At 61.3% G+C, this 18,787-nt stretch overlaps 1 protein-coding gene across 1 annotated transcript; it reads right to left on the bottom strand.

Annotated features, from left to right (window-relative positions):
• Positions 1 to 537: 537 nt before the first annotated feature.
• GRK2 (G protein-coupled receptor kinase 2) lies at positions 538 to 18,787 on the bottom strand. The gene is made up of 21 exons (XM_070427635.1): positions 18,542 to 18,787; positions 9,098 to 9,174; positions 7,365 to 7,438; positions 7,136 to 7,237; positions 6,961 to 7,035; positions 6,782 to 6,843; positions 5,972 to 6,023; positions 5,674 to 5,765; positions 5,201 to 5,300; positions 5,027 to 5,105; positions 4,815 to 4,945; positions 4,433 to 4,527; positions 4,254 to 4,361; positions 3,983 to 4,049; positions 3,595 to 3,695; positions 2,976 to 3,042; positions 2,803 to 2,898; positions 2,447 to 2,609; positions 2,170 to 2,306; positions 1,961 to 2,074; positions 538 to 1,860 (listed from the first exon to the last, which is right to left on the bottom strand). The coding sequence occupies exons 1-21, from the start codon at positions 18,652 to 18,654 to the stop codon at positions 1,696 to 1,698; spliced, it is 2,070 nt and encodes a 689-aa protein (XP_070283736.1). The 5' UTR covers positions 18,655 to 18,787; the 3' UTR covers positions 538 to 1,695.

The raw sequence follows: 18,787 nt of genomic DNA, 5'->3' as shown, positions 1-18,787 counted from the left end.
GTGCTTTGGTCGTGTGCCCCTCAACCCTGCCCAGCAGAACCTTACACGGGGTGGGCAGCAACAGACATCACCCATAGGGGTCTCTGGGGAGTCCCTCAGGCCTCACAGACTGCTGCTAGGGGTGCAGCACAAGGCCAGAGGGGAGGCCAAAGCCGGAGAGGGCAAAGGCCTGGAGGCTCACTGTGGCCCTGAGGGCAGAGGTGCTTGTCTGTCCATGGCGCTGCCCTCAGCACTGTGCCTGGTGGGCTGGAGTGTTCAGTCCAAATGTGACACCAAGAAGCGAAATTCAGATATCTCCTCCTGCTTCCCGGGGCAGGGGGTGGAAGACCCTCTCTGCTCCCCCGGGGTGGGACCGGGGAGGGGAGGAGAGGCTCCTACCTCACCCTGGGGGAGGACTTGGGCCTGAGCAGGCTGGCCCTGGATGCCTGCCGTGGTGGTGGAGGGGACTGGCACCACCACGACCCTCTCCCCTCATGCCTGAGCCCAAGGGTGGCTGAAAACGATCATTGGGCACAAAAGAGTCTGACACAGCCAAAGTCAGGCACCATTTTTTTATAAAAACGCATAATCTCATTTTTTCACTTTAAAATCACATTCAAAAATCGGCAAAGAAACGCCCCAGGGAGTGAGCAGATGGGAGGGGAGGTTGAGCCAACCCAGCCCTTGGGGAAGAAGGCGCGACACCACACACGGCAGCGTGACTGGCACGAGGGGGCATGCGGCAGGTGAGGTGGCGCCCTGTGGGTAGTGGCACTAACAGGACATGTGGCTGGGGGCTGGACAGCCCATGGGGCACACTGGCGATCCTGGGGTGGCAAGGGCTGGCCCAACTGGCCCCTCTCGCTGTGCAGCCCAGTCCACCCAGGCTGGCCCCTGTGGTCCTGGGCAGACAAGGCCTTGCCCAGTCCAGAGTGATGGGGAGAGGGCGAGGGCGAGGCCCCGGTATGGATGGGGGCAGGGGCAGGGGACCTCAGGCCCAGGATAGGCCAGTGTGACACAGCCCAGAGTTGCCTTTCTGTGGTCCTGGAGCCTGGGAGCTCGGGGTGGGAGGAAGGGCGGGGCTGCCATGACAGCAACAGCACCTGCTGCCAACGCCACCCTCCTGGCCAAGCCCCAGTGTCCAGGGAAGGTGGGAACGGAGGCAGCCAGTGACACAGGGACTCCTCCCAAGTGAGGGTGCAGGAGTCCAGATCACTGGGCGGCGCTGGCGTCAAGGAGACCATGGGCTCCTCCTCACCAACTGGCTGGAGGCAGGACAGTGCAGGGCTGTGTCTCTGTCACAGGAGGGGCCGAAGTGGAAAAATCCAGGTAGTATTCCTGTGCTGTGGCCTCCCCTGGGGTGGAGGACGCTGAGCCACCCCACTGTGCTGTTGGCACAGAGCACAGCCCAGAGCCGGAGGTGGCACTACCCCCAGGAAGGGGCGGGGGACTGCTGGGGCTGCTGCTCTCCCCTCCACAGGAAGACACTGGGAGCAGGTAATCCCTGGGGCTTCAGGGCTGACAGGTGGCTGGACAGTGGCTGGGTTGGTGGCAGCAGGAGCCAAGGCAAGCGGGCCCCTCCCTGGGGGCTGGGGCCACAGGAAATCACAATAATTACAAAATAAAACCTTTTCCGCTTTGCGGGAAAACAAATAATAAAAATTCGACAAAATAAATTAGAGGTTTATAAAAGGCGGGCGGGTGGGGGGGGGGGGGTCAGAGGCCGTTGGCACTGCCGCGCTGGACCAGCGGCACCTTGCTCAGCTCCACCACGGGCGAGCGGGCCTTGTTCTTCATCTTGGGCACCCGCTGCACCAGCTGCTGGGCCTCACGGTAGGCGTCACGCAGCTCCTTCTTCCACTGCACCAGCTCCGGGTCACTCTGCATATGCCCGGGGGGTCCGTCAGGTGAGGCCTGGGTGCCCCCAAGGCCACGCCATCCCCGCACGCCCCTGCCTGCTGGGCCCCCACTCCCCACTCACGTCGCACTGCAGGACGAACTGTTTACCCCCGCGGATCTTGAGAAGGAGGCACTTTCGCTCCTTGATCTGCGTTTCCTCCACCGACTGGATCTCTTCCATGGTCAGCAGGCTCTGCTGCAGGGCAGGGAGGGACGGACACGGGCAGTGAGGGTACAGGCCAGGCCCAGCCAGCCCTGGCCCCAGCCCCAGCCCTCAGCCCCCATCCTTACCGGGGCCTCGCCCTCGCCCCGCCACTCGAGCCGGTTGGGGAACAGGTAGAAGTACCGCCGCTGCCACTGAGTCAGGAAGGGGTTGCCCATCTTGGACATGTAGCCATGCATGATGCAGTCCTTGCCCAGGGCGTAGTCTGCCGGGAGAGAGTGAGAGAGGCCCCGCCCGGTTTGGAATCCTGGTTTGGCTTCGACCTTGGCTGGGTTCCTGAAACCCACGCCTGTTTCTCATCTATACAGTGGGCAGCGGGTACCCACGGCCGCCACCGAACCTCACCTTCCTCGTGGCCCAGCTGCTTGTTTTTGGTTTTCTTTCGGGTCTCTAGCCGGTCTGTCTCGGCGTTGATGGTGTCAAAGACAGTCTCTGCCACCTCTTGCTGCCACCGCTCGGAGATGGTGAGGGGGAAGTTGCGGTAGAGTTCCTGGTCGCTGTCCAGTAACTGCGCCATGGGACGAGGCAGGGGCATCCATCACCATGGGCATGGGACTAGGGCAGGGTGATCTGGTGCACCCTCAGCGACATTTGGGGGAAGGAGCCTGGGGCCCACAGCTGACAGGGCTGGCCAAAGGGTCTCCCAGGGCAGAGAAGGGATGCGGATGCCCGGGGCTGGGCTCAGGTGCAAGGCCCAGTACCTTGATTCCTTTTGTGTCTTCCTCATCAAAGGAGCCAATGTCGAAGGCATCGGCAGCGTTCACCTCCCCTCGCGGGGGGATCAGTGGGGGAGGGTACTATGGCAGAACGAGGGCTGGGCATCAGCACGGGGCAGGGACTGCAGAGCACCACCGGCCCCGGCCCCTGCTGTTACCTTCTGCAAGAAGACCATCTGCCAGTCCAGGGAGCGGAAGAAGGGACTCTCCTTCACCTCCTGGGCCCTGTGGGGAGACGCGGGTCATCCGGGCTCTATCCGGGTGCGGGGCAGGTGGCCCCAACTAACGCCTGGTTCAGCCACTTTCTGGCTCTGCGACCTTGGGCAAGTTCCTTAAACCTGAACCTATTTCCTCATCTCTAGGGGGGAGAACAGCAGTTCCCACGTCTCGTAGGGCTGTTGTAAGTTTTAATATTGTAAATCTTGCAACATCATGCCTGGCACTTAGTAAATGTTTAATAAACATAAAAAGCTGCTGTCATCATCATCATCTGATATCACTGTCTTTGTTACAAGGGCCCCTCCGGAAGCCAGTCACCAGCCAGCTCCAGCAGCTGCAACCCGGAGGATACTGGACTCAGAGCTGGCTGTGCCCCAACCTCCTGTGAGTTCCCCAAAGGAGGCTGGTTCCAGTGAGGGGACACAGCCCTTGTCCTCAGGGCGGAACAGGCAGAGGCCAGCAGCCCACAGCAGAGGCCTGGACACCGCAGCAAGCCGAGTGCTCAGGGCCTTGCTGGGAGGCAAGACCTGGGACAGAGGCCCTGGTCCTGGCACTCACCCTCGGCCCAGGCAGCCCAGTCTCCGGTGGACATCCCTCTGCAGTAGCCCCTCCAGCAAGGAACGGAGCTCGGGGGAGAAGGAGTCGGGCAGCTCCACAGCCTGCGGGAAGAATGAGATGTCAGCAGCGGCCACAGAAGAGCCCCCGGCTCCCAGTAGAGCGAGAAACAGGCCCAGCTTCCTAACTCCCCCACCCCCAGCGGGCATGTTTGCTCTGACAATACAGGGAAGGAGCCTACAGGGCAGGAGGCCAGAGTGGGGATGAGTGGCCCAAGATCGTCGCTGGTGAGAACCAAGAGTCCATGACCCTGATACCCATGAGAGACTCCAACCCCACTGTGGCCCCATGGACTCCATACAGCATCCCTGGGCTGGAACCCCACACTCACCATTGTCAATGTCATGCGGTCGATCTCATGCTTGTCTTTGGTCTTGTGCTGCCGGAAGGGACTGTGCCTGGGCAGGAAAGGACAAAGGCCGAAGTCACAGATCAGGAATGGGGAAACTGAGGCAGGGGGCATCCATGGTCCTTATCCAAAGCCAGGGATGATGCCATACCTAACACCCAGGTGGCTGTGGGCTCCTCCCCCAGCCTCCTACCTGGACCAGGGAAGAGCTGCTCTGTCCGGTCCCACCCCTCCATGTGGGATGCCCACTCACCCCCGCAGCAGCTTGAAGAGCATGCAGCCCAGGGAGAACCAGTCCGCACTGCTGTCGTAGGCCACTCCCTTCTGCAGCACCTCGGGGGCCATGTACCCGTGGGTGCCCCTGTGGAAGCAGAGACCGTGAGCAGGTTTGGCAGAGGGTTTGGGAAGGGCGGGTGCGGGCTGGGCACTCACACACTGGCGTGGGGTTTCTTCTTGGAGAAGTCGCAGGCCAGGCCCAGGTCTGAGATGCGCACGTGGCCATGCTCGTCCAGCAGGATGTTGGCCGGCTGTGGAGGAATCCCAGTAAGCTGCCCCCCCGCAGCTCAGGCCAGGGCCCAGCCAGGCATGTGCCAGCTGGCCCGCTGCCTTCACTCTCAAGGGTGATGGGTGTCCAGGGACCAGGCCCTGGGCGGGGTCCTCCCCTTCCCTCCTCAATCACAATCTGAATTCAGAAAATGGCTTGTTGGGCTGGAGGGCACCTCAGGGAGGAGCCGGCTGGCCCTGTCCCGGGCACGCCACTCCCGTGGCCTAGTGGGCCAGGCGCACCGAGAGGAGGGACAGGCAGGCGGCTCACCTTCAGGTCCCTGTAGACGACGAAACGGTTGTGCATGTGCTCCAGGCCCAGAATGATCTCAGCCGCATAGAAGCGCATGTCGGCCTCGGAGAAGACCCCGTGCTGGGACAGGTGGTAGTGCAGGTCCCCGCCTGAGGGAGGAAGCGCTCAGCTCCCTGTCCCAGTCCCCCAGCCCAGCTCCTGGCCCGCCTGGGGCCGGGCCACACACTCACCGTTCATGAGATCTAGGATGAAGCTGAGTTTGTCTGGCGTGTGGAATGCGTAGGACATGCAGACGATGAACGGGCAGTCCTGGGAGGGGACAGGACAGGAAGTCAGCAGAAGCCGCCCAAAGGTCCCAGAGCCCAAGGCTGCTTGGTGGCCAGCCCACCTGGTCACCCGCTCACCCCGGTGCTGACGAGGGACAGCATGATACGCTCGTTCAGGGCCAGGGTCTCCCCCTGCTTCATCTTGATGCGCTTCTTGTCCAGACACTTCATGGCGTACCTGCGGGGAGGGGGCCACTGAGTCAGCCCAGAGGCACTGTCGTGCGGAGTCCCGGCTGCTCTGGGGCCCAGGGTCAGAGTGGGGGAGTCCTCGGAGCCCTTTTGGGGAATTCTGGGCACCACAACAAGCTTATGACACACAGACAGAGAGAGGGCAAGAGGAAGTGCTGATGGGTTGGAGGCTCAGGGGGTAAGAATGTGGAGAGAGACAGTGGCATGGGGTGACTAGCAAGCCTATGTCCCCTTGCAGAGACCTGCCCATTCAGGACCCTGTCACCTGGCTCCTGGGACACTGATGCCCCCACAGCTCTCCCATGGACACCCATGCCTTCAGGGCACCCCCGGGGGCCCTCCCTTCCCTCGAGCGTGCTAACATCTTGCCCGTGTCGGCCTTCCGGCACCCATAGACCTCGCCGAAGCCTCCTCGACCAATGATGCGGTGCACGCTGAAGTCGTTCATGGTCAGCTGCAGGGGCGGCAACAACGGGGGTCACTGCAGGCTGCCTGGGCCCCTTGCCCACGGCCACCCTCACGTTACCTTCCCGAGCCATCCTCATGGGGAACCTGGCACTGAACCCACAGCCACCATACCAGAGGCTGGCAGACTCCCTGGCCTGCCTACCCCTGGACAAGCCCTGGGGCCCAGCCCCCACACCCACCCAGCCCACTCACGTGGATGTTGAGCTCCACATTCTTCCACTGGCAGAACCGTGTGAATTTATCACTGTAAGAGAAGAACCGGGGCTCAGGAAACCTCAGGAAGTAAATGGAGTGATGCCAGGTGTGAGCCTGCGCCACCCCCCGCCATTCCCTGGGTCCTGAGCCTCAGTGTCCTCTTCCGGAACTGCCCAGGGACAGTGCCATCCCGAGCTGGGCCCCTGCCCGGAACACCGGCCCGAGCGGGGCCTGGACACCTACACGCAGGTTCCTGCTGCGATCAGATGGGTTAGAAAGGAGGTCTCCCAGCCTTACACTTCCTGCCGCCGTATCGCTGACAATGCTGCATGCCTGTGACACAGCACTCACTCCCTGCGAGGCCCCACTCCATGGCTACTCCTTCTATCAAGCTGACATCTGCCTACAGTTCCCACCCACCAGGTGGGCTCTGGCCATGAGGGCGGGGGCTGGAGCAGTGTGTCCTCTCGTGTCTACCCGAACCATCCCCCATGCTTCTCAGTCCAGGGAGGCCCAGCAGGGTGCTAAACAGTCCGTGGGAGGGAAGGGCTCACAGGTGGTCCCATGGTCCCTGGAGAATTACCTGGGACAGGCTTGGGCTGAGAGGATGGGAGGAGTGTGGGGCAGGCACTGACCTGGCCTGCCTAACCTCTGAGGACTCTCTTCACTGGGGTGTAGATGGGCCCAGGCACCCCCCTGCCCAGGGCCTAAAGCAGGCTGGCTTCTCTCCACGCCATCCACACCCTTCGCAGGACAGCCTCTTCCTCCCTCCCTCTCCTCTCCTCTTCTGCATGCACCCACTCTCACCTCTCGATGAATTTCTGGAACACATCCCCTCGGAGGTTCTGACAAATCTCTTCGATGTACGGCTAAGGGAGGAAGGCAGAGGTTGGCGACTGTGCCCGAGTGGGAGCTGACCAGGCTCCTTGACCTGGCCGAGGGGACCCTGGCCTGGCCGGGAGGCAGGGGGATAGGTCAGCACACACCTGGAAGAGATCTGGAGGCACCTGCCTCTTCACCAGGTGGCCCTGGACATGCTCAGTGGCACTTTTCGAGAAGGGCTGGGGAAGACAGAGATGGCTGTGAACTCTCCGCAGGGCCCTTTCATCCCTTCCCAATGCCCAGGTCGCTCCGGGCCGGCAGGCAGGTCCGGGCACTCACGTGCGAGCAGGCCAGCAGCTCCTTCATGATGTAGGTGTCGAAGATCTCCCGGCTGCAGGCCAGGCGCTCCTCCTCCGTCTCCAGCTTCTCGTATCTCTTGATCTAGAGGACAAGACCCCCCAGGGTAACCTTTGGCTCAGGGGAGCCTAGAGGCGCCAAGCATCTTGTCAATTCAACAAAAGCAACCCAACCTCGTCCCCTCCTCCAGGCAGTGCAGGGGCCGGCTTACCTCCTCGTAGAACTCCACCAAGGGCTTGGCCTCCTCCAGGTGTTTCAGGCAGAAGTCTCGAAAGAGCAGGTACCCTGAAAGCAAGCGTCAGGTCTCACTGAGCCACACCACCTCAGGCCTTCCCACCATGGAGGGTGGTGTGGGCTTGGGGCTCCCTGGGCAGAACCGGGCAAGGAGGTGGCAGAAGTGGTCTCTGCCAGGCAGTGGCTGGGCAAGATGGCCACGAAGGCTGCTGCCAATGGAAGATTCTTGGATTCGGGGTCAGGGCACCTGCATTTCTACCCTCTCAGGATCTCCTCCTCAGATGGTGGCTGGAAAGTGACCGGCACGTTGGTGAGTCACAGGCCAGGGGCTGGCTCTGGCACGTGGGCCCTGCCCTCTCACTGCAGTCTAGGGACCTGCACCTCCTCCCACAGTGTGACACCGGCCCCGGGCAGCTGTGCGGGTGCAGTGAGGTTCACCTGGGCCAGGCCAGAGCCACGGCACGGGGGAGGAAGCAGCCTCGGAGGGGCCACCTGCTCTCCCTGGACCTCATAACCCTCCATCATCTGCTGATTTATTCTCACAGCAGCCCTGAGACAGCACACGGGAGGTGAGGTACCACGGGGGAAGCTAAGGCTCAGGGAGGTCTGCCAGGCAGGTGCTATGTGGCAGGTCCTGTGAAGGAAGGTTGGGGAGCGGGGCCTTGAAGGGCGTGGGCTACTGGGGGGGGAAGAGGTGAGATGGGCTGCGGCCAGGTCTCACCCTCCCAGGGAGTAGGGGCCTGAGGCCTGGCCTCAGACTACCTTGGAGGGCAAAGGAGAAGTATGCCCTGCACCCTCCAGCCCAGCCTGGTTGAGCATCTTGCACTTGGGAGTGTTCTATGCCTCTTTGGGGGCACTGTCCCCACTGCCTCGCGCCGCTTCTGGAGCGTGCAGACTCACTTCCTGTAGGGAGGCCTGGCCCATCAGTATCGTGCCTTTGAGTAACTCGTGGGGCTTTCACTGGCACTATCACTTCCGGGCCTCCCACAGGTGGGGCTCCTGCGTTGTAGGTCCCAGGTGAGGACGCCAGCAGGCTCAGAGAGGTAAAGCAATGTGCCCAAGGTCACACCGCACAGGCAAGGGTACCCAAGCTGTGTGCTTCCTTAGGAGCTGGCTCCCAAGCCTGACCTCAAAGCCTGATCCCACCAGGCCAGGCTACTGCTGTTCCAGATCCTGTTCTCTGAAGCCCCATCCGAGCTGTGTGCCTGGAGCCTGCTTCCCTGAGACCTGCCCCGACCTGCCCTAAGGCCAGGTCCCCACTCTGAGACCACAGGCACTGGAAGAGGAGGAACGGAGGACCAGGCCCGAGCGGGTTGCTCACAAAGAGGGCCCATGGGGGCGGGGTGGGCCGACCACAGCGAGGCAGGCGCCACAGGAAGAGCCCCGCCCCTTCCTGTCAGTTCTACCAACAGCCCTGAGCAGTTGTGCTTGCGCCAAGGGGAAGCTGCAACTCTCAAAAACAAAAACCCCAAAGGAGGAACTTCCCCGGTGGCCCTGGAAGACTGCGGGGCCCCCACCCCTTCACAGGGCTCCCTGGGCCGACAGCCAGGGACTGGGAGGCACAGCGGGTCACAGCTCTGCTGTCACCCAGGGGCTCCCTGGCTGCCCGGCCCCAGTGGATGGGAGGCAAAAGCCCGGGGAGCCAGCCTCGGGGTCTTCCTGTTTCCACACCCCAGTCCCTGGGGCTGGCGGAGCCCCCACTGTACTCACCCAGTTTCTGGGAGAAGATCTTCTCGAAGGTCACCTCACCCCGGTCCTCCAGGTACTTTTGCATGACGCTGCGGATGCTGGAAGACAGAGGGGCCGTGTGACCTGGGGCCCCTGTGATGCCTGTCAGCAGAGGGCACTGCTAGTGGGTGTCACTGCTCCCTCGAGGAAGGTCACACCAGAGGGACCCGAGGACGCCCGGGCCTGTCCCCTAAGGCTCTGTCCCCCAAAGCCAGGGTGGCCAGAAGGTGGCTGCTGAGAAGTCTGGTCCCAGCACGGCCTTGTGCTGGCTTTGGGGTCTTGGCCAACCAGCAGCAGGTGATGGATCACCAGAATGTGGCCTGTCCTCACAGCGGAACGAGTACGGCTCAGCCAGATGGACCGTAGTGACACCCACACACGTTACAATGTGATGGGCCTTGAAAGCATTCTGCGAAGTGAAGAAAGAGAATCACAAAAGACCACGACCCCATTTACATGAAATGTCAAGAACAGACAAATCCACGGAGACAGAAAGCAGATTAGTGGTTGCCAAGGGCTGGGGAAGGAAAGGGGGGGTGACTGCTAAGGGTATGGGGTCTCTTTTGGGGGTGACAGAAATGTTCTGGAAGTAGGTAGTGGTGAGGGTTGCACAACATAGTGAATGTACTAAAACCCATTCAACTGTACTCTTTAAAATGATAATTAAAAAATATTTTTATTGATTTTTAGAGAGAGGAAGGGAGAAGGAGAGAAACATAGACTCGAGAGGGAAGCATCGATCAGCTGCCTCTTGCACCCCGCCACCAGGGATTGAGCATGCAACCTGGGCATGTGCCCTGACTCGAATCGAACCAGCAACCTTTAGGTGCACAGGATGATGGCCAACCAACTGGCCAGGGCTAAAATGAGAAATTTATATTATTTGAATTATATTTCAATTTTTAAAGATGGTTAAAAAAAGAAAAAGCCGTCTCAGTTCCCATGTCCCTAATACCTGTCCCTGGGTTGCAGCAGGGGAGGGGCGGCCACTCTGACACAGAAGCCAACCCCACGCTCTACCCCTGTTCATCTCACCCCCCGACATCACGCACCGTCTGGGAGAGCGACACTGCACTTCAAGCCTCAGACACACCGTCTGTCCCCTCCGCCCCCCTGGGCCACCTGCAGTCCATCCCTGCAGCCTGCCTGTCACGACGGCCACTGTGGTCATGTCGGGCCCTCACTAGCCCAGGATCCCGAGGAACACGCTTTGCTGCCCGAACTGAGGGCCGTGCTGGCAGTCGCACCGAAGGCCATGCAAGGCACATGTGACCCTTAGGATATGTGGGGCCACCAGCAGGCCACGAATAAAGAGACTGCAGCTGGTAAGAACTTGGGCTGCAAAGTCCAGGCTGTGCCCTCACCTCTGTGTCCTTCTCGGAGCTCAGCACGGGGCCCTGGCCACGGGGGCCGGCTGTACATCACCTACTGGAAGGTGAGGTGCCATGCACCCCTCCCAGGACACAAGCCTGGTTCTGTGACATTAGACAGAGTGTGACACAGCCTGAGTGGGACCCAGCCGGCTCAAGGAGGCTCGGAAAGGGAAGGGTGCTCTCGGCCTTCGGGACAGGCTGTGTGGACAAAGGCGGAACTTCAGTGGGTTCCTCAAGCGCAAACAGGATGTCAACAGGTGGTGAAGCCCAGGGCAGGTGGGTGGCCCAGGGGAAGGCCAGGCCGGGGATGAGCAGGAAGGACACTGAAAAAGCTCGGTCAAGGGCAGGGAGTGAGCAGACAGACTACACCAGGGGCACCCACTGGAGGAAGCCCAGGTATCTGATGACGGGGCCAGGAAGGAGGGAAAGAAACAGGGTGGGGAGAAAGCTCAGGCTGTCGGACGGATGGAAGACAAGGCCAGTGCACCGGCGGACCCTGCTCAGCCTCTGGGCCTGGGCTTGAAGGAAAGGGACTCCTGCCCTTTTCCACTCAGCGTTTTCCTTCTGAGATGGTCTCAGGGGAAGCCCAGGACCCAGCCTTCCTCGGCCTTTGCTCACGTTCAATCCACTCAAGGAAAAGTCAGGAAAGAGAACATGTGAACACGCGGAGCTGATGGGAGCACACAGCTTGGAACCTCCTGTCCAGACACTGGGACAGCTCGGGGGGCTGGGAGATGCTGGGGCCGAGTGCAGTGGGAAGGGCCCAGGTGAGGCAGCGAAGGCTCGGCAGGGTGGCGAGACCAGGCAGCCAGGAGTTAGGGGCAGGAGCCCAGGAACTCCGCAATGGCCAAGTGCCTGGTTTCTCACGTGAGAGGGACCAGGAAGGCGGGGCCCTCATTCTAGCCCTGGGCTCTTCACATCTGCACCCCATTCCTGTGGCAGGGGAAGCGAGAAAGCAATCAAGGGAAAACAAATGGAAAACATGTCCATCCTCCTTAGAGGTGGACACTGACATGGTGGTCAGGTGTGCTCAGGTGAGCGTCCAGACAGGTGATGCGACGACACACAGGATGACCCCAGCCTGTCTGGATGACCCCAACATGGCTCCTGCAGTCGTCACTGGGAAGCCCCCCGAACCCCAAGCTCCCTTTATGAGAACCAGCAAGACTGGCGCTGGCTGGTTCAGTGACGGAGACGGACGACATGGGAGTGCCCACGGGGAGCCGTCCTGCCACGTGACCCGACGGCCCTGCAGGGCAGCTGAGAGCCGGACACCGCGGTCCCCCCGGAATCACACCGTCAGAGCGCCTGCCCACCAGAGAGGACCGGCCGCGGCAGCAGCGCCTTCCCTACCTCTCGCTCTGTCACCTCAGCCCGGGGACAGCAAAGCGGCCCCGGCTCCGAGCTGCCTCGGCGGCCAGACCCCGCCCTCCCCCCAGAAGCCTGCACGGGAGGCCGCAGCATTCTTCCTGGCCCACAGCACTTCACTTTCTTCCTTAAAAAGAAAAAAAATGTTTTCTCAATAAAACAAACACGGCCCCCAACCAAACACAAGGTCAGGCTCGGGCAGAGCCCTCGAAGGGAAGGCCCCCACAGCGACAGCGTTAGGGTTTCCTGTCCATTCCCACGGGGCCGGCTGAAGGGGCTGGCAGGTTACAAAAACGTGTCACGGGGGACACTCCCGCCAGGGTGGCAAGTCCAGGCTGGCACGGGAGGTGGGGATGGCCTCCTGGGCTGGGCCACCTTTGTGTCCAACCCCCCGCTCCCCGATCTAGGAGGAGTCTGAGTGGCCGGGAGCCCAGGGCAGCATTCCTGCCCCTGCCCAGTCAACAACCCCCATATCCAGGAGCGCCTGGCTCCCACATCAACCCTGGGCTGTCAAGAGAGCCAAGTGCCTGCATCTTTCCTGCCAGAGTTTGCCTGAGGCTCCCCATCAAGGGGCGCCCAGGTCTGGGTTCCCAATGGCTCTCCCGCCTCCCTCCCCGGAGGCCAGGCCATGTCACCCACTTCAGATGTCCAGTTTCCTCATTTGTAAAATGAGGATGTCAACAAAATGCTGAACTGTCACCACAGCACTGGCCATTTAAAAAGCCTGGGAGGCCCCGGCCGGTGTGGTGCAGTTCACTGGGCGTTGTCCCCTGCACTGAAAGGTTACTGGTTCAATTCCCAGTCAGGGGACATGCCTGGGTTACAGGCTCGATCTCCAGTAAGGGGGGAGGGGGGGGCCGGCAGGAGGCAGCCAATCGTGTTCCTCTCTCTCTCTCAAAAGTAATAAAAATACAAATAAATAAATGAATAAATAATAAATGGATCCTACAGCCTGCACTTCCTTCTACTGTGACCATAAGCTGCAGTCTGGTTCAGGTCTCTGTCCCACACTTGCCATGATCTCAGAGACTGAGGCCTGTGGCCAGGCGGCCGCCTAACAAGTGAGCCCTGACCAGGAGCCCAGTCTGAGCAGGAGCGTAGCTGCCACGCCGCTCTGCTCACAGATCAGCCTCATCCACTCATGCTGCTCAGCCTGGGGCCTCAGGCAGAGCCCAACACCTGCCCTGCCAAAGTATTGGGGGGCCCTCAGCAAGAGGCCCACATCACCCCGGCAGGGAGCTGCCGGCCTGGTTGCATGGCACTGCCACCTGCAGCCAGGGCTGCTCACACCGGCTCCAGCTGCTCCAAGGAGCAGGTCCAGTCTGACTGGCATGAGGGGGCGGGAGGGGGGGAGCACTTCCTCCCTCTCGGCCCAGAGTCAGGGTTGGGGTGACAGAACAGCAGGCAGGGAGGGGGTGAGAGCTTCCGGAACCTTCTGGCACCACGTGGTTCACAGGAAAAGCCGAGGCCCTCACTCTGTGGCGCAGTGGCCGGGCCCCTCATCAGTGACTCCTACCCAGGGCCACAGACGGGAGCTTCTGTGGACTGGGAGGGGCGCAGGGGTCAGGGGCAAACACCCCTTCTGATGGTGAGGAAATCAAGGCTGAAAGAAGCTGAGCAGAGTCCCACACACGTTAGTGGCAAGAGAACATCCAACCCTCCCCGAGAAAGGGCCTCCCACCAGTGGGAGCCCCCCTTAACCTCTGTGGAAGAGCGGGGTCCGGGGTCTCGGGGTCCCTGGCTCGTGGCCTGGCTGCCTTCCCCTCCACTCCCTGCCAGTGACTGCGGACAGCAGGCAGCATCTCCCCTGGGAACCCATCAGGCTGGAGGCAGCTCTGGCTGGCACCCGGCAGGCCAGGGACCATAGTTCCTGTGCCCGTGTGACAGGGGTGACCGAGCCTTGAAATCCCAGGACAATGCAAGCTGGCACGGGCGCCAGGGACTGGCAGGTCCAGTGCAGCCACGCCGGGACTGCCATGCTCTGGGAGGTGACAGTTAACAAGCCAGCAGAGCGGAGGCTAAGGCACTCCTCTGTGGCATTTCCAGGAAACCTGGCACCGCGGTGGCAGTGGTGGGAGGAAGTCCCCTGGGGCTTCTTATTAATATTTCTCAATGACTCTCCCTCGGGCTGACAATGTCCTCGGAGCTCGAGGACGGGGCACGTATGAAATGGGAAAGACTCACTGAATCGGCCAGCTGTGCAGCAAGCCCTGGCGGTGGAAGGGAAGATGATGCCCACCGGGCACCACACACGCAAGCCCCCTGCAAATGTCCACAGCAACCCAGGCTCCCAAGGGCACGGTGGCCACAAAGTGGCTCCCTGTGGGATGTGCAGGAAGAGGCACTCTGGCGGCCTTGTCACGTCACAGCTTCTACACGAATATGACCCGAGCACCACACCCTGCAATTCACTGCCATCGAGTTAGCATGCAGCAGGAACACACTTCCAGGGCGCTGTGCCCTGAGGTTCCCAGGAGGGGCTGACTCCTCCCCGAACCCAGGATGGCTCCCCCGAGAATAAAGCTGCTCACACGTTAACACCAGAGGCCTCCCCGAAACCCTGCTCTTCCGCCTGTCTTAGAAAAAGCTGCTGCTCAACACCTCAGTGTTAGTATCTCCTGTTCGAAACAGCGCAGCAATAACGCGAGTGACTCCATCTTCTGTAATGAGTGAGCAGAGGACTCGGTCCCTCGGGGCCACAGGAGAGTGGGGAGTGGCCACAGGAAGGAAGGGCAGGTGTGATGGAGGCTGTGCATTCCCCAAAGACTGTTGGGTTCGTGGCTTCTGTTTGGTCCAAGGCGGGAGCATCATGTCCAGGAAGCATCATGTCCTGCAAGCACTTGGCCCATCTGCAAAGCTGACCTGGGCGCCTGCTGGGGGTGGAGGGACGCTGGCTGCAGGGTGTGCCTACATCCGACATCACTGGGAACTTACTACTAGGAACTGATCCTGCATTAATCGGATACATTATTCCCGGGATGACAGAGCCCAGAATCCCCTGCACAGATTCCAGCCTGTGGCTCATGTTCCCTCAAATTCCTCAGTAAACAGGCAGGCAAAAATGTGAAACCCAGTGATTGGGAAAGGAGAACAGATGGGAAAAGACAGGCCAGAGACCGATTCCTGGGGAACAAGGGGCTGCAGAGGCCCAGAGGGAGTGACTGCTACTGGAATGGAAAGTTCTGGATAAGGAATAAAGGCTGGTGGTGAAGAAGGGGAGGGATTAGGAGGGGAGAAAACCTTCCCCTGCACCCCATCCCCCACAAATCAAGGGCAGGAAGTTCTGGAGGCTAAGAGTGGTGGGTCCGGGAGACAGGGAAACCAGGAGAGGGACAGGAAGAAGGAAATCCATGGTGGGGGAGGGACCAGGAAGGAGCCGAGAAAATGGGAGGCTGCAAGAGGCACCCGGCTCTGACAATCCACTGCTGGGGCTGCTGCTGTCACTAGGGAGGGCAGGGGTCCCTCCGGGGACGGCCCAAGACGGGCTCCTCAGCAGGAGCCCAGAGATTAATTACACAAGGCCTCCATGGTCATATTAAGCAAATGACAGTAATTACAGAGCTGCTGCCGCTGCTGGAAAGGGAGACAGCAGCTCCTTCGGGGAGAGGAACAGACCACGGACCCTGGGAGGTCATTGTTCATCGTTTTACCGAGGCAGAAACTGAGGCAGCTCGGCCAGGATAAGGGATGTGACCTGGGCCTGCAGCAGGATTAGAAGCCGAGTCTCCTGTCTTCCAGCCACACAAGGCTACTTCCTTCAGTGAGGAAGAGGAGAAAGGGGTCTGTTTTCTTGGATTCTACAGGGTGACAGAGGGGAGGCCCCTGTGCCAACTCAAAGTGGCCTTGTGCCAGTAGCTCCAGTTCCCCAACCCTGAGAAGCCAGAGCTGTGGCGACAGACCCTCTGCCCAGCCAAGCCACAACCTGGGCACCAGCCGCAGGGAGCCCACCCGAGGTGGGAGCAACTCCAAATGGCACCTTGTCATGGGAAAAGCCACAGCCTTTCTTCTGGCCCCTGACCTGTGTGTGGGGGGGACGTGACCCCAGACATGGCACTGCCTCCTCCAGGCACTAGCTTTGCCAGGGCAGCCAATGGGGAGTGGGCTGGGCCTAGCGAACCAGGACAGCTGACGGTGCTGGGGGCTGCCCTGCTGCTCCCAGGCCACCCCCCCAGCCCCACGGCTCCCTGGAGAAGGGGTGCTGGCTGGCACATTCCACAAAGCGTGGACGGGTGAGAGCAGAGCTGTAGAGGGGCGTGCGGAGGAACCGCAGCAGGGAGAGCACGTGGGAGCCCAGGGGCCTGAGTTCAGGCTCCAGCTCCCCCCGTAACCAAGTCTCCTCCTCCCTGTGCGCCTTAGTTGCTCCAACTATTAAATGGGAGAATCTCAGAACACTGCCTGCTGTGCCTGCTCCCACAGTGATGAACAGGATAAAATGGAGTATGAAGCACCGTGCAAACTGGGAAACGCCAGACAGAGAGACAGTCCTAATGACCTTCCAGGGCAGGAGGCATCTGGCCCACTGGGTGCGGGAAGCATCAAGCAAAGGCTGGCGTGTGCTCTAATGCAGGAGGCCTGGACTCCTAGGAGCAGCTCCGGCCCTGCCCTGGCCTCGGCTCACCAGTGGCACCTGCTTAGAGCCTCTAGTCTGTCTCACAGACGCGGGCAACCTGCATGGCAGTGTGCTGCCAGATGGTGACCCTAGACGAGAACCAGGACACCTGGCTCTCGGTCTCCTGCTGTTTGCCTACAACGCACAGCCATCCTGGTTTCAGACATGGCACGGTGCCCACAGTTCTTGTGCAGCTACTACACGCAAGGCGTGGCCTTGTCAACTTCACAGGTTGGTTTTTGGATCAATTGAGATGACAGATGTCAAAACAAATCATAAATTATTATAATTTCCACCATTATCCCTATCACCACCACAGATGGTAAAGGGGCCGGGGAAAGAGGAACATCTCGTTTCTCTGGGTGCTAACACCTGCAGAGCCAACCCAAGGTGGGGCCCCATCAGGAGCAATGCATTCTGGGGAGAGATTACCCAAAGGCAGAGAATTCCAGAAAAGGCCCCGCCTCGCCATTTGCAGAACTCCAACCTGCGGGGGGGTCTTGGGGCCTTGGCCACCAAGAGGAGCCGTTGCAAGCCCCAGAGGCTGACTCCCCCATTTCCTCCCTCATGGCTTTGTCATTTCTGAACTCCTTTTTGTTCTAACTGTCACTGCTCCCCGGACAGCCCCCAGCTGACAGTCAGTCTGGTTCCTGTTTTGAGAAATCTGATTGCAAATGTCTAGAAAAAAAGGGCCCTAACGGCCTTTTCAAACTGCAGACCGATTTTCCTCTTCAGGCCTGGTGTTCAGTCAATCCGAAACCCAGCGAGCAGGGCCCTGAGGGAGACGCCGGAGACTGCAGCACGGCAGCCCTTGCAGCTTTCGGCCCCGCTTCAAAGACTCGGGACACTGCAGTCACAGCCTCACTTCACACCATCCACATTTCACAGATGAGAAAACCGAGGCCCAGAAACCAGAAGGGACTTGCCCAAAGTCACATGACAACACCACGACAGCCAGGACAGGCCCAGGCTCCTGGGCTGGCAGTCCCCAACATGCCACCTCTCTCAGGCAGGTATGGAGGAGTTGCTGGGACTGGCCCTGCCAGGTAATTCGAGGAACGGTTGTGGGCACCCGGCTCTCACAGACTCAGAACGGCCAGGTCCTGGCTCAGGCCGGAGCGGTGGCAGAAATGTGGAACTAGAAGCCGGAAGCCCTGATCTGGAGGCGAGGCACCACCCCGATTACCTGCGACACTGGGCAGGCACTCAGCTTCCACCACCTGTTCCACTGGGGCCCAAACCACACCCGTTCCACCTGCCCATGGGTGGCCACCAGGTTCAAACAATGAAAAAAGACTCCAGAAACCATAAAAAGCCCCAGCTGTCGCCCGTATCCTGTATGCTCCTGCACTTACATCCTGCACGCACAGTTTAAACTTTGATACCAGGTGCAATGGCATCAGCCGCCTCACAGAGAGGTGGCAGCCGTGGTCCAGCTGCTGCCGGGGTGCTGGGATGTCCCCCAGCAAACAGCTCTGCAGGCCCATATGCGGGGCCCACCCGAGGAGGAACGTAGGGGGAAGGGGCTGGGGGTGTCCGCTCCACCGGGATGGGGCACACACCACACCCTGCTCCCCACCACCCCGACTCCGAAGCGCTCTCCAACCCCATCCCAAGCCAGTGACCCCTCAGCGGGTGGGGGAGACTTTTGCCTCCCCCAAACCTCACACAAGTGTTGACCAGAAGGGGTTGAGCGGAGGCGGAGAAACCCCAGGGGGAGCTGGGCTGCAGGGGCAGCAAGGGGATGGGTCAGAGTCAGGCCAGGTGGACGGTGGGAGGCAGAGGAGGGGCCGGGAAGGGACCAAGCGCCGCCCGGAGGAGGATGGAGGGGCTCGGGCTCCAGGGGGAGAAGGCAGAGCCGAGGGCCGGGCAGAGGCCGCGCGGGGCAGGGGCACGGAGCCGCTCGGGGAGCCCCTGCGGCTGGGGAGCCCCGGCGTGAGGCGCCCCGGGTTCAGGTGCGCGGGGCTGGGCGCGGGCTCGGGGCAGCGCGGCGGACCCGGAGCGGCGCCGGGGCCGGGGTCGGGGTCGCGGGCAGCGCCCGGCGCGCGGGCGGCGGGGTCCGCGCCGGGGCCTCACCTGGGCTCGGGCAGCAGGATCTTCTTGGAGGCGCGCGCGGCCGGCGTGGCCTTGCTCTTCTCCATGGCCATCAGGTAGCTCACGTCGGCCAGCACCGCCTCCAGGTCCGCCATCTTGGCGGCGGCGGCGGCCTCTCCCGCCGCTCGGCTCCGCTCCGCTCGGCTCGGCGCGCTCGGCCCGGCCCGGCCGCTCCGTCGGCCTCGGGCGCCGCCGCCCGCCCGGCCCCGCTCGGCGCCCGCGGCTCCG

Source organism: Myotis yumanensis, unplaced genomic scaffold, assembly GCF_028538775.1.
Source record: "Myotis yumanensis isolate MYYU_CA2020_CCGP unplaced genomic scaffold, mMyoYum1.0.hap1 SCAF_10, whole genome shotgun sequence".
NCBI lineage: Eukaryota > Metazoa > Chordata > Mammalia > Chiroptera > Vespertilionidae > Myotis > Myotis yumanensis.
The sequence above is the reverse complement of the archived record's forward strand: the minus strand, read 5'-3'. Positions and strand labels throughout refer to the sequence as shown.